This window comes from Alligator mississippiensis, chromosome 10, assembly GCF_030867095.1.
Source record: "Alligator mississippiensis isolate rAllMis1 chromosome 10, rAllMis1, whole genome shotgun sequence".
Lineage (NCBI taxonomy): Eukaryota > Metazoa > Chordata > Crocodylia > Alligatoridae > Alligator > Alligator mississippiensis.
In genome coordinates this window covers 70577355-70592811 of record NC_081833.1, presented here as the reverse complement: position 1 = coordinate 70592811, position 15457 = coordinate 70577355, and the positions used below count along the sequence as shown (strand labels likewise).

The window sequence follows — 15457 nt, the reverse complement described above, 5'->3', positions numbered from 1 at the left end:
CATATCCCCTTAAGGGAAGGAGTCTCCTGATAAAGGTCCCGGGTGAAAGAAAGCTGATACTACGGTTGATTTTAGTGCAAAGATTTAGCCAGACATTCTTTTTTAAATTGATTAAAAACAATGATTTTACTCCCTGGATTTTCACTTGTAACATTTCTGGACAGCAGATCAATTAAAACAGTAAACATTTGTGCTCCTTACACAGGAAAGTAACTCCATTGACTTACGGATTGACCGTTCACAAGTGAGGTTTTGCAGGACAGTGACCCCAGTTTAAAAGCAATATATACAGTGGCTGATGATTCAGATGAAATGTACCCACCACAGCAACAATAGAGCAGAAATCTTATTTTAAAAGGCAGGTCATCCTAAAATATTTCTTACCAAACAAACAATTTTGAAAAATATATTGACTAATGAAAATTAATCATCATGAGTCTTTTAACTGGGGAAAATCTGAGTTAATGCTGTCAGTGAAAATGGTTTTAAAAATCAGGCTTAATTTATATTTTTTTATAAATGCTGTCATTTCCATCAAAATTGGTCCCACAGGTGTCCCTACATGCTCAGGTCACGAAGAGCTTGGAGGCTGTGTCAAGACTCAGAAGCAGGTCAATAAACGTCCCATTAGCTGTCTGCTTTTCGGGTTGCAAATGTGGCAGTAAATTAATGTTTGCCCATGAGCAGGGTCTAAATCCCTGATGCGCAATGTGTTGACGCAGAGCCACAGGTGGGAACCAGCAGATTTAAGAAACACTGTGCCCGTGCCTTATCATTCAAGCGTAAGGGGGCTTGCATGGTCTTTCTGCATTGATATTCCTTGGGCAGCTGTATGGAAGGCGAAGCAGAGGATAGGCAAAGACTTGCTTTCAGTTCCCAATTCACCAGCCGGTGCAGCCGAGCTTGGCACAAGTAGGAAGCAAATTGTAACTGGTATACACATCTGGAGCAAAGGGAGAAGCAGGGAAGGAAGTGGAGCTGTGAGAATCAGCATTTCTTTCCTACAGTGGCATGACTATGTGCCACCCTTCTCATTACCCACGATGAAAAGTGATAACCCAGGCCTTAGGTGATTTGAAATCAACTGGATGCTGAGAGAGATTCTTTCTGATGTTACCCTGTGGGATTAGAGTCTGGCCAAGTGGTGAAACACAGATGACTTGCCTTTATTCACTGGTTGAAGTTTCTTATCTAGAGTAATATTGAATTTATCTTTCAGTGTCTTCTCCACCTCTCCGTCAGGAAGAATCGTGGCTTCTACCAGATCCATGTTCTCCCTGTAGTTGTATTTTATCTCAGTATATCTCCACCCAATTAAGGACCGCATCCCGCTGGCGGTCTGGAGGCTGCAGATGGACTTCCGTACCAACACAAAATCTGGAGATGTCTGGCACTCCACATTCAAGGCCCTGAAATCTTCTATCTCTCGTGGCTCAAGGGTAAAGATGTAAACCTTCCTGTAGTCATTTGTTTGCAGTAGATGAACCTTAGAGTGGCTGTGGCTGGTAAAGTATGCCTGCCTTTTTCTCTTCTCCAGGTGCCAGGTCCCCTTCTCTTCCAGAAAGCGAAAGGTGCCAGGAGTCTGAGACTGCTCTTTCCCAGAAATCAGCTCCATGGGCTCCCACATTTGACAGACCGCCCCAAACCCACCATCCAGAATGTAAGATTTGTCAGCAAGGGCCACTTTTAACAGAAGGTGATTGGGATGATCAGCATATGCCTTATCATCTGGGTCGTACACTTTTCCTCCCAGAAGAGTGACATTAAATCCCAGTGTTTTCAGAACCCAGAACAACAGCTGGTTACTTTCCAAGCACCAGCCACCACGATTCCTCCTCACTATTTTGTTATACACTGGTTCCAACTCCAGCGCAATGGTCTCCCCGCAGTGGATGCTGAGGTTCTCAAAGGGAACAGCCCGAATGTGGTGCTGGAAGATTGCAGTTAAGGTCTCCAAGTCCAGGTTTTCACTGGGGCCTTTGTAAGAAATTCTGGTGAAATATTCCTGGATGTTCATGGTGCCTGCAAAAAAAAGCTAGAAAAGAAATGATTATGTTCTAAGTGCATGTCACCCCAGTCATTGTGCTATGGTTCCTTTGCTCACTACCTAATTAAATTGGCAAGTGCCTTACAAAATCAAGCCCCGTGACCTGCCTGAATAGCTTAGCACAGCCTACCATATTGAGTAAAAATCTTAAAAATGAATTAATCCAAATGTATGTTCTCCAGCTATGCAAATATTCGTTTGGTGCTGCTGCTGTCATACTACAGTCCCGTCTTGAGGTCCCTACTGTGCCGAGTACTTCATGCATACATTTAATACAGACTTCCTGCTCAGAAGGACTTACAATCTCAATAGGAGAGAGCAACAATAGGAATAGGATCATTCTCATGTTACAAGTGATAGGAACTGTGGCTCCAAGAGACTAGGAAATGGTAGGCGACAAGAACTAGAAGCATATTAGCACTCAGTGCTACCAGCTGAGAGCTCCCTGGGATTTTTCTTTCTTGTATCTCCAGTCCTCTCCCTTTGATGGAAGTGGTTGGAGTGGGGTTTTTTCCAGCTATCATCATCATCCAGGTTGGTTTCCCAGCTGTAGACCATGTCCACAGCAGGCATCCATAGCAGAACATGAGGTTGAGCTGGAAGGCTCAGATGTACTAACTCTTCCTATTCCCCACTCAGTTTTCAGAGGAAGCCAGCAGATCCTGTCCCTCAAAATCAAACTACTGATTTACAAGCTCAGCTAGGAGAGCATGGCTATCTCCATCTGCTCTGTTGCTCCTGTAAGACATAGGAACTCCAGCCCCTGGAAACCCAGTCCACCCAGAGCTAAGGAAAGCTCCCAGCATCATCACCCAGACTTCAAGAATCCCCAAAAAGACGAGGATCTCCAGCTTCCCACTGCAGAAAGGATGAAAAATGAACAAGCCAACTGTAGCTGAAGATCCAGTCAAGGGGAGCTAACTAGCTGGCTAGCCCAACATCTATCTGGATAGAGAGCTTCAGCAGGAGACAACTGCTTAAAATTACAGTATTTGATGAGTAACACCATAAGGAAGCCAGTGGCTAGTGGGAATGAACCAAGTGGCTTCTAGTGAGTTTGAGGTGTATACACACTCAGATATTTGCATGCAAGGTCTAAAGAGTTTGAATCACTAAATATCAGCCAATACAGAGTGCAATATAATGAATGACTGTTACAGTACCAACTGTTGACCCAGCAGGACTCTCAGGGATCTGAACTTAACATTCTCCCTAAATGCCAAGGTAAGAAGTAGATATGGTACGAAACTCTGTTAATAAATGATAGAAATAGAATAGAAGTTTCTCCTCCTTGATTTTCCCATTGCTCTAAAACTGACATCAAATCAGATAGACGTATTCAAAAAGGGAAGGCAATGCCCAGAATGTAAGCCAAGAGAAACAAATGTATAAAATTCCCTAATAAAATCTCTAATAAACAATATCACCTCTGCCAAGAGTTCCACTTGCTTTTGCCTGTAGACCAACACGGCTACAACCTGTATCCCTGAAACATGGAAGATATCAAAATTAGCCGCTTTGAATTGAAAACTTCATAATTTTACAAGAAGGAAGCAAAATTCAACACCTTGAAATCTGAAAACTGACACCCCTGCTCCAGCCTTCGGTCTCAAGCCAAATTTGCATGTTCATAGAGCAGCTTCAATACAAGAGAAATTCTTTGCCCGGGAAAGCCTTCCATCACCCATCCTCCTGTGAAGTATGAAACATCACAACAAGAAAGAAGCATCATTCAAGCCCTGCTTACCATCAGACAACTGTGAAGTCAATAGGCTGCTCCAACTTTTCTCTGACCCTTGCATAAAATGAACTTTTTCAACCAGGAGATCTTACACTACCTTTCAGGTCTCCTGAAAAATAAAAATTTTCATTTCCACCTGGGAGAAAATTTACAATCTTTGCACGCTCCAATGCCTGAGGAAGGGCTCATGTGCCCAAAAGCTTGCAAATAAATAACATTTTTTTGCAACAATTGAGTTGGTTTAATAAAAGATACCACCTCTACCAAGAGTTCTGATTGCTAAAATCCCCGAAGTCACTCATTATGTAGTGAGGATCAGAAAATGCCTGTATTGCTTGTGGCTTCAGTAGAGAAGCCATATTTTATGTTCAGGAAAAGTAAAGGAGACAGATAGAAGGGGCTCCAGCTGTGTTGTCTGGAGTCTTTAGCCAATTCCCCAAAGCCAGTTTTCTTCAGCCAATAGGGTTACAATTATAAACGACACTGAAAGGGTCAATATACTTACAGTATCCACTCAGAACCTATGAAAATATTAGTTGTAAGTACCTCAGGGTTGCAAAACTCACTCATATAAATATTTGCCATCTGGTACAGGAGTGTAACAGGACCTGTGCCCAGAGGGACTGTAGCACCCTCCAGCAGATGCATGACTCCTGCCTCCTCCAGTCCCTCGGGGTACCCTTCCCCACTGCTCGCCTACCATACGTTAATGTTGTAAAAGGAAAAAAGTTAGGAGGCTGCCCCAAAGGAGTCCAGTCTACTATTTATTTTTTTTTAGTGAATGCAAATCCACAAATCTGTGAAGACAAGCAACAGCCAGTCCACTACCAAGCTGTTTTGGCCCAATCTGTTGTGATCCTTCTGGCCCTATGGGCTTCTTAGAGCACTGGGCAACTTAAAGGCTGCATGTGTGGCCTCCGCCCACCCCTACAGCCATGCCCATGCCTTGCAGATGTTATCAGTTATCAATTCAGTGAGATAATTAATCCCAAAGCAATGTTTGCCCCCTCTGCCTGAAAATTTTTGTTGCTCCCAGCTTTGGTCCCTTTTCTCTAGCTGGATCCCCCTAGCCCAAGGTCCACTGTCCTGGACCCCAGCTTCTGGGCCCTAGCCCTGACTTTCTCAGGCCCCCATCTCCTACTCTCACCCTTCTTGGGCCCCTGTGTCCTGCTCTCACCTCTCCTGGGCTCTGGCCCTGGCCCCCTCAGCCTCCAGCTGCCTGTACCTTGCTTCTCCTGGTCTAGGCTTTTGGCCATCTTGGCTTCCACCTGCCTGTCTTGTGCCCAGGCCCTGGCAGGGATCAAAACCTCCCATGCCCCTTGGGCACTCCTTTGTTCTTCTCTTCACCCCTTTTAGCCACATCTGGCCTGCCAGTTTAAACTAGAACATAAAGGCAGGCTATCACTTTAAAACCTCCCCACTCTGGGTAAACAAACAGGAAAAAAAGACAAGTTATGTCTCAATGAAAACCTCCCCCCACTCTAGGTAAATAACTATTAAAGCAGGCCACATCCCTGAGGCTCTCTTGGCTTTGCTTTCAGAGTGCTTTGGTGCCTGCAAGGGGTTCTCATGCAGCCACTCTCTCTGGAGACCTCAATTCCCTGCAAAATGATCCCCCTCGCTCCCCTTTCTGCTCCAAGGGTTATCTATCCCAGGATGCTACCCTATCTGAGTCAGGTGGCTTACTAACCCATAGAGATGGTCACCTTTAGGTCTAATGAGCAGCTTGGTAAATCCCAATTGCAACTTTGGTCTGCTGCATGCAGCCCCTGTCTCAGCTGCTGACCTGCCTGCACAGCCTACTATGTTTGCCCCCCTTTCAGTACAGGAGCCTCTGTTACATGAAGCAATGACAGGGCAAGTTCTCACGTTATCTCCTGCAAGCTTGTGGACTAGCTGCCTTATGTTCTCACTTCTCTCTTATACTGACTTGCCTGAACTTTCCCTTTCAACTCTCATGCAATGCAGTCAATTGCTGCAAGATTTGTTCACACTGTATATCTGGCTCCCTGTTGATGAACTGCTCAGCCACTAAGTGCCTTACCTAAGTGCCTTACCTGTAAAATAAATTCAGCTGCAGGTGTATCAGTTTTCACTCTTCTGCTTTTTGGAGGGTAAATGAGCTGGCTCAGTTGTTCATCCCTTATTCAACAAAGACAGGGAGAGGCAACCAATTCTGCTCCTCTTCAGGGACACATCATCTTTTGTCACATCTCCCAAATTAGTAACAGACTATAAAAGCCAGAAGAGGGTGGAGATTACAGGTAGGATTACCTTGAACAAAGGGAGGAGTGGGGTGTCAGGTTTCAGATGGTAAAGTTTGCTTCCTCCTTGTAAAATTATGGAGATTTCATTTTAAGAAATCGGCTAAAATTCAATATCGTCCACGTGTCAGGTATCCAAGTTGTAGCCATGTTGGTTTAGAGTCAAAAGCAGGGGCGGGCAATTATTTTGGGCAGAGGGCTGCTTACTGAGTTTTGGCAAGCCATTGGGGGCTGCATGACAGGCAGCCAGGGGCAGATGAATATTAATTTTCTAAAAATTTTAGGGGCCCCACAGGCCGGATAGAATGGCTTGGCGGGCCGCATCTGGCCCAAGGGCCGCATTTTGTCCACACCTGGTCAAAAGGAATCAGAACTCAAGGTAATTTCCATCATCACAGAGCCCAGACACACCTCACCACATAACAAATTACTGCCCAGAAGAGTATCCCATCCTTTTTCTCTTCTGTGAATATCAATCATAACCAGAAGGAAATATGACCACATCCTGCTTGCCACCAAATAACTTCAAGGTAAACCAACTATTCCGACTTTTCTCTGAGCCTAACCTGCATAAAATGAACTGTGCCAAGCAGAAAATTTTACCACACCTTCAACTCTCCTATGAAATATGAATTTCATTTCGACCTGGGAGAACTTTCCCAATCTTTTCTCCTATGCCTGAAGAAGAGTGCTTGTGCCCAAAAGCTTGCAATTAAACCCTTTTTTTGCAAAAATCTAGTTGGTCTAATAAAAAGATATCACTTCTATCATAAGTCCTGATTCCTTTTGCCTCTAGACCAATGCAGCTACAACCTGGATACCTGTCACATACCGCATGGCCTTTAACTGCCTCCACAGTGTAGAGATGTCCGTTCTACACCAGTTCATCTGTGGGACTGGCTGGAACCAGCATCCAGTTGAGGGCTGTTCTTTATTTTAGGAAATACCTCTACATTTCCCCCACATTTTTCCCCTTTTTATCCCTACTCCTCCTCCAAACCTTGTACAGGCAGCACTGGGAGTTGGGAGGCAACACTGGGATATCAATGGGAGTCCTTCCCAGGCAATGCTGGGATAGCAGTGGTAATCCTTCCATGGATTTCAAGGGGTTTTCAGGGCCTGAAAGAACCTGCATTCCCTTCCAATGCAAGACAAAGAGCTGGATGCTTCTCTCGCCAACAACTTCTCTTTGGTTGAATGTGTTTAGGTGCTGGCTCCAAGGTCTGAGCTCACTGGTTTAACAGTGTCCCCATCCCTATTGATCAAATCACTAAGAAATGGGTTCAAGTGCTGTACTTTGCCCCCTCTACTATGACATTTACATTGCAGACTCAGCAGTGGTGATGCTGCAACCTGTTCGTATAAAATTGGTCACCCTCTCCCCTCAGAGCGGTCTTCTTTCCCCTTCTCATGGCAATTGGTCTAAATATGGTATCTAATGAGCACGGATCTTGGTTTTCCCTGATAAAAAAAATCACAAATTCTCTGATAAAAAATGGCAAATTCTCTGATAAAAACCCCAAAATCCTTGATTAAAATTAAAGGCCTCCCACAGCACCCCCCGACATAAACACACACATAGACACACACATGGAGATACATACATACACACACACACACACCAGCAGGTAAGTGTGTGTGGGGGGAAGGGATGGGGTGGGTAGAAGGGAAGGGGCTGGGCAGATCCAGATCAAGAATCGGGGTAGAAGGGAAATGTCTCTGTGCCCACTCCCAGGAGCAGGGCTGGGGGGTGAGAGCAGTGGTGCACATGTGGCTCTGTGGGCAAGCATTCTCCATGTTGGGGAAAGCCCCTCCTGAAGTGCCTGGTCGCCCAGCGGCATGTGGACCTGGAGTGACGGTTTGGGCCCCGAGCAGACTCCACACCTTCACGTGCAGCTTCCCTGAAGGACTGATACTGTGCCACTCTAGGTCCACACTGGTGGGCACTCCATGTCTTCCCCTAACACCTCCCCGTTCCCTCAGGCCCCAGCAAGCTTCCCACAGCCAGCTTCACCCCCAGCCGTGCCCCACAACCCCCAAGCCCCACTTAACTTACAGGCTCCAGGAAGCATAGTGAGCCTGAGCCCAGCCTTGGGTGAGCGACAGCCTCAGGCCCTGCCCTTCCCCTCTCCCTCCCCCTCCAGGCAGGGCTGGGGGTTTCCTGCCCATTTTTCAATCAGCTCTTGCAGGCTGGAGCTCTGCCCCTTGCACAGCTCTTTGCAAAAGCAGGAAATCCATGGGTTTCTCTGCAAAAAAGGTAAACTCCATTTTTTCTCTGCTAAAAACATGAAATCCTTGGGTTTTTTCTGCTTTTCCTTGGGAAACGGAAAACCCAGATCCCTGCTAATGAACCTGCTTCAGAGCTGGCAAATAGGTGTGAAACTTGAGTAGTAAAGGCACATCCCTTCAGATCTACAGACTCTGGCATTTGTGGAATACCTGAATCTGATTGCCAAAGGGGTTGGTTTGGGGTAGGTGAGGGATGTGAGGCTGGATTTGGGGCAGTCCTGTGAGGGGCATTGAAATGAAGCATTCTGTGGAGTTCGTCCTGCATCATATGTGTTAAACAAGGTGTTATTTCCAAAGAATAAGCAAGGCTTCCTCTTTCACCGGTGCTTCCTCTGTATTTTACAATCCAGTTTTATGTACCAGGTGAAATACAAGGGGGAATATATGAAGATAGCAGTAAGAGCCTATAGGAGAAAGAGGCTTGGGGAGCAAAGTGTTTGCACTAGAATTGAACACTGCACAACAGGGGAATGGAGTAATTTACTCTCTGTCTAGATGGATGGTGTTACACATCATGTTTTTGGTACAGTCACTGTTGTTCTCCAGTTTCTGATTCATTCAAAAGCATGCGGGGGGGGGGGGGGGGGTGTTATGTATCCAGGGGATTTCTCTGGAGTCATTGTAAATGTTTACAGTTGGAGTTAATCAAGGAGTTAACCCAGTCTAATTGCATTTTTAGCAATTTGGCAGCCTATTGTGGATGAATTTACAGGGCTATTCAGATGATAATATCTATGGACATTTCACTTCTCCTTTCTTTCCCCCCTTCTCTTAATTTGAATCTGCATACCACGGATTTAAAATTCCCTCTACTAGTAAATGTATGCCTCTTTCACACCTCATATACATGCTGTGAAATATTAATGACCACTAGATGGCACTACAATTGTACCTGGTCTTCAGCCATAATGAACTGATACAATTCTCTTGTGATCTAAAAGGATTTATGTTTAAGTCCCCATTGAAAACTTATTATTGGAGGTCAGAAATAACATTCAGGTCCATAAACACAATATTATGGAAAAAAAAGTGGTCCAAACTCTTGCCTTTGATGGAACCATGAGTGATATATAGAGATAATGCCCCTGGTCACATCTTTAGGATCCCTAATATATTTTACAATCTATGCCTCAGTTCTGCTCCTAGGGGATGTGTGCCAACAACATGCACATTATTTAATAGTAATCCCTACCCTCTCTAGAAAATTCTGAGCCTAAAACCTGAAGCACCTCCACAGACTTCGCCTGGACCAGTCCTTTGTCGGCTAGTTACTTGGGGCACACATGAAATAGTGCCTCCTCAAAGGAGATGGTCTTATATTTCATGATGAGCCTCTTCAAGCCCGTTTGCCCAGCAGCTATTCACTGATATAGGAATCCTACAGCGGGCCAGTTCTTCCTCTGGATTCAATCAGTTTACCTCCATTGACATCAGTGAAACAACGTGCATTTGTCACTGGCGTGGTTTTCATTCCATGTATCTCACAAATTCCCAGCCATCTTCAATAAAGCACCACTCGGTACACTGCTCCAACAATTAATAAAATCCACTGGCTCCTGTGCTTTTATTTCCACCCATACTTACTCCATCATATTTGCCCTGTCCAACATCAACACAATACTGACTTTTTGCTAGTGTCTCTCTGGATGCAAATCTTTCTATCCAGATTTACTTGTTCATCTTGTCTCACTTGTTTTTTTTTGTGGTTTTTTTTTGTGGTTTTTTTTGTTTGTTTTTTTGTTTTGTTTTTTTTTTTGGGGGGGGGGGGTTATACTAAGATATGGCTCACTAAGCTGGTGGAAATCTGTGACAGTTCATCTGACTTGCCTGGAAAGATTCAGCAAGAGACGGCTCCTTGTAGGTCAACTCAGCTTTATTCTTGTTTTTCTCTCTTGACAGTTATGACTGATCTGTTGTAATCAGCCTTTGACATATGGGTTTTGAGATGCTGTTGATCATATAAGCCCTGTTGATTTTTTTTCCATCTGTACTGTTTCTATTGAAGTAACTGGAGAATCATATTTAAAAATCAGTATTGTAAAACATGGCCTTTTGAGAACCATCATTGAGCTCAGAGGAGATATCTGATCCCTCTGTGTTCCTAAAGGATCTATGTCTCATTGGGAATTGTACCTTCAAGAGGCTTTTAAAGAAGCCAGTTGCAACGTGTCGCTGTGCTGTTCAGAGTCTCATGTTGCAGAGCCCTGAGCAGTAAAAACGCAGGCAGTGAATGAAGCAAACCTAGGTCAGGCTCCTTAGCACTGAGTGACTGCTTGAAGTACGCTCGGCTCTACAAATGGAGCATTTCACAGACCCCTATATACAATAAATGTAAGTGGTGTATGGGCAGCTTCATGCTAATGCTGCAATAAATAAGGCATGAAACTTTTTATCCTCCTACAACAGCATACTGACCATCAAGTTTTGTAGGCATTTTGAATGCCTCTAAGAGCCAAATTTGCTTTCCAGATCTACAGCTCTTTTCCAGCCCCCTCATTATCTCATGCCTTGATTGCTGCCATTCTCCCCTTCTTGTTCTCCATAAAACACTTCTCCACCCCTGACAAACCCAACCCAGAACTGCAAAGTTGGCATTAAGCATCTTGATTCTTCGCATTCACACCTCGATAAGTCCTCATGACTGGGAAGACTGGCAGCCGCCCCTCTCTCCCCAGAACATGGTTTCCTAAGTCCTGGTTAGGAGATCTGGGTTTTCACTTTGTTCAGTTAAGAGCTTTGTTAACAGAAGAGACTTCACTGTTGTGACTCCGATCTTTGTTGCTATTCGTGCTAGCTGGAGGACGAGTAGGAAATGGGTATGTCGGTTATTATATGCAAATCTACTTGCATACGGTGGGAACCCATAGGAAAAATTAACTTGGAAGTTTCAGGACAGAGCTATTTTCTCCTAAATGGGCATGGCTACACATGATATTACTGTGATGCAGTAAACTGTGCTGGAGTTTATTCAGCCCGGGAGCAGTGTTTACACACGCGCCTGGGACTGCAGCACGCTGAGCCAGGACAGCGCAGCCCCAGCCGGCAGTAGTACCCGGGGGGTCAGCCTGCCAACCCGGAGCTGCTCCTCCCACCCCAACATCCTGTGGAGGGGCTGGCCAGGGCGTGAGGGTGCTCCAGTGCAGGGCTACGATTACCCGTGTTGTTCTCTTTTTGACCTCCCTATGTGTGATTTGATATGCATTGCCTAAGTTATCAACAGTCAGTTTGGGCGGACACTTTATTTATCGACAGAGCTGCAACAGCCAGTTTCCCCTGAGGTCAAACACCTCTTATCCTCTACACAAGCAAAAGAAAACAGAAACATTTGGATTCCCTTTAATTTTTTTTGTTTGTTTCTGGATAAATTGAGGGGAAATAGCCTTCTCTTTAAAAACGCTGAAGCCAATTACCTGCAATATAAATTAGGGGCGGGCAATTATTTTGGGCGGAGGGCCGCTTACTGAGTTTTGGCAAGCCATCGAGGGCCACATGACAGGCAGCCAGGGGCAGATAAATATTAATTTTCTAAATTTTTTAGGGAACCCGCGGGCCGGATAGAATGGCCTGGCAGGATGCATCTGGCCCGTGGGCCGCATTTTGCCCACCCCTGACACAAATGGGCTCCATCCTGACACAATGAGCTCTGATTTATGTCAAATATGCAAACACTAGTGGGTACTAGTGGGTAAAGTTGTTAAGTAATCATTTATGGTCACCATAAACATTTGCAGTCTCACTCTTCCAAGTGGGATTTTCAAAAACACCGAGTTGTCCTAAAACTGTTCCCACAGGAGCATTACCATTGTCTTTTATGGGAGCAGGATCAGGCTACTGCTGAGTGCCTGAAAACCCTTACCCTCCGGGACCTGTTACATCAGTATGTTAAAAGAAATAGCAGTGATCGTGTGTCCCACATTCATCAGGAACATCACCCCACTCTGGTGGAGCTATGATCCAGTATAAGTGGGTTCACCCCTATCCACAATGCTTTAGGAAGGAAGAAAAAGAAAAATGGCCAAGATTAAATTTCAGGCTTTGGGTGGTGGTGGGCAAGGGGGAGAAACCTCCCATTGGTACCAATAGCCTAGCAGAGGGCCAGATCAGCGGCTCCCTTTTCCGGCTGTTAAAAAACAGACAGAAATATGGCTGAATGAGCAGCCTGGCCTGTATCGGTCTATGAGGGTGTGGCAGGGGGCCTCCTGGGGCCGAACTCTGTGGCCCGCCCGCCTGTCACCGTGACAGCAGGCCTACTCAGGGCCGAGCTCTTCGTGGCCCGCCCACCTGTCTCTGGGCAACCGCCCGCTTATCTCGCCCACCACGCCTTTGATGATAATTGATTCATATATCGATGTCAATTAAGCGGGAGGCTGCCCATTGTAGTGCCCCGATGCCCAGGGGTGCTCTGCAGCTCCGACCTCTCCTAATACTGCAGCCCAAGCCTCGCAGATGGCATCATGGTGTTACTATAATCACCGGCCCCACACTGGGCCCCAGAATCGTCCTAACAGAACCCCTCTATGATCCTTCCGATCAGGCGGCCACTCCGCCATCATCCAGGCTACTTAGCCCCCCCGAAGCTATCTTCCCCTCTCGGGTGTGGTCCCCCCGGGACCTTCGGCTACCTGGCCCTGGCCCACCTCCAGGCCAGTCGGGACTCCAGGCCCCGGCTCTTGGGCGTCCCTCACAGTGGGCCCCTGGCCCTTTTGACTACCGTAGTCCTGGCCCCAGCTTGGGCCAGTCGAGGGTACTCTCCCCTTCGGGCTGGGTCTCTCTAGCCGCTCACTCTGTCACTGGGCCTCACCGTGCCACTACTCCCCATCCTCTCAGGGGCAACTGCAGCACCACACCCACATCACTCCCGCTCTCGGGGTCCGCCCTCTCTGGGCCCCTCACAACACTGGCCCTCTGGGCCCCCCAACAAACGCATGGGTAACCCACCCGGTGGTGGTGGGAGCTAGGGGTTAAGGCGCCCCGACCCGCCTTTCACCGGGGTGATCACTGGCCTGGCATTTCCTGGGGGCTCCCGCGCCACTGAGAGCCCCACCAGGCCACCCACTCCCGGCAGGGTGCAGTTTCAGGTCATGCCCAGGACCAGGAGCCTCCTAACCATCCCCATGCAGCTCCCCCTTATCTCCGGGTCAATCACAGCAGCCCTACGGCCAGGCAATGTTGCTGCCTGGCCTCCTGCAGCCAAACTGCCTTGTTTATATAGGCCTCAAAATGGCTGCCCTAATCAGGCACCTGGAGGCTGCCAGCTCCAGGCCCTTAAAGTGGCAGGAGCACCCTGTGCTCTGCCACACCCCCCCCTCCTTAAATCATCACTGCCCCCTCGCTGGGGCCCCCCATATTCTCAAGCCTCCGGTCTTTTAGGCCCCACACACTGCTATCCTCTCAACTGGGCTCACCGTCCTGCTAGCTCCCTTCCCAAAGTTATCTTCCCCTCTCGGGTGTGGTTCCCCCTGAACCTTTGGCTACCTAGCCCTGGCCCACCTCAAGGCCAGTCGGGACCCCAGGCCCCTGGCTCTTGGGCATCCCTCGCGGTGGGCCCCTGGCCCTTTTGACCCTCATGGTCCTGGCCCCAGCTTGGGCCAGTCGAGGGTACTCTCCCCTTCAGGCTGACCACCACAGGACGCTGCCCCCTCAAGGCCTATTTTTGTGCTGGCCTTCTACCGGGCTCAATGTACGGCCCCTCCAGGCTCCTCATCGCTGGCCCCCTTCACACTGGGGCCTCTCACTCTACCGCCCCCTCACACCAGGGCTACACAACCCACTGGTTGCAAGTGGCAGGCACACACAGTGCACTGCCACACACCTCCCCCCTTAAATGGGGCTCTCATCATCGCCCCCTCTCTTGGGGCTGCTCTCACTAGTGCCCCCTCACACCGGGGCTACGCAACCCACTGGTTGCTCTCACCACTGCCCCCTCTCACTGGGGCCGCCCCCTCACTGGGGCCGGGGTCACCGTACCCCGCACGCAACCCACCGGTTGCAGAGGGATTCGCCAAAAGGAGGTCACCTGGAGCTTGTGGTGATGAACAAATGCAGAGCATGCTCTCAACTCAACCTGAGCAAGGTTTGATTGAGGGTTGCACACACATTTCAACCAAATATCAGGATATGAGGACAGAGGACAGAAGTCTACCATGACCGAACCAGGATTTGGAGTGGAGATATATCAGCTATATCCTAGCATGAGCAAGGAGAATGGGCTGGTGAGTACTGAAAACTCATAGCAAAGTTTTTATTTGCAAAAAGAAACAACCATCCCCTTCTGCACAGAGCCCTTTGGGTTGAGCGTCCGTAATTAGTAGAGACAGGTGTGTCCGATTCGGATCCCTCTCAGCACGCTGGCGTAAAGCAAGGCAGAGCTCCATGGAAGGCAAAGGCCTAGCACCAGCGTAAATCAGGAGAACATCTGGCCCTATACATGTCAAACATGTAATTGGTTGATATCGGCGTAGCACTTTCAAGATGAACAGTACTGGAGAAGAGTGGATGGTAGCGAATAATAAGCACCAATCAGTGATTGCAGGTGGGAACTTGCTTCACACCTTTCTGCTCCAAATTTGGCCCCCCTGAGACTTTCCCCTTCTCCTCAGAGAGCGGCGTCAAGGCCTCCAGCTTTATACAAATCTGTCTGTTCTTTCTGTTGCTCAGAGGGCCAAAGTCCGTGATTGATGGCTGCAATTATATCACACCTGCTATTTGGTTACACTCTTTGGAGTAGTATTGGAACATTTTTCATCAGGATAGCTGTAAAAAAAAGGGAAGAAATAGAGAGAAAGAAACTAAGGAACTAAAGCAAGGGAAGCCATAGAAAAGGAGTTCAAGACCTTTATGTATTTCAGGTTTTTGGTTTTTTGTAACGAGATCCATGTTTTTGAGGAATAAGGTTACATTTTCAAAAGAGCTTAAGTGACTTAGGAGCCTAAGAGGATGGGCAGATGAACTATTTACTACAACATTAAAGGGACCAGGGACTGACAATGCTTCGTCTGGTCTGTGTATTCTTGCCCCGTGGTACATGAAATTTAAGCATGGTAACATGCTACGTGCACACCTGTAGTGTATGTCTGGAGCACTGGCGTTCTTTTACATTTAGAGACAACAGGTGAA

The 15457-nt window shown here is 47.2% G+C and overlaps 1 protein-coding gene across 1 annotated transcript; it reads right to left on the bottom strand.

Moving 5' to 3' along the window:
* Positions 1-117: 117 nt before the first annotated feature.
* Positions 118-2110, bottom strand: LOC102574773 (arylamine N-acetyltransferase, pineal gland isozyme NAT-3). Its single transcript, XM_006273973.3, has one exon. It carries the CDS (start codon positions 2015-2017, stop codon positions 1127-1129), a length of 891 nt encoding a protein of 296 aa, XP_006274035.2. The 5' UTR covers positions 2018-2110; the 3' UTR covers positions 118-1126.
* Positions 2111-15457: the final 13347 nt, after the last annotated feature.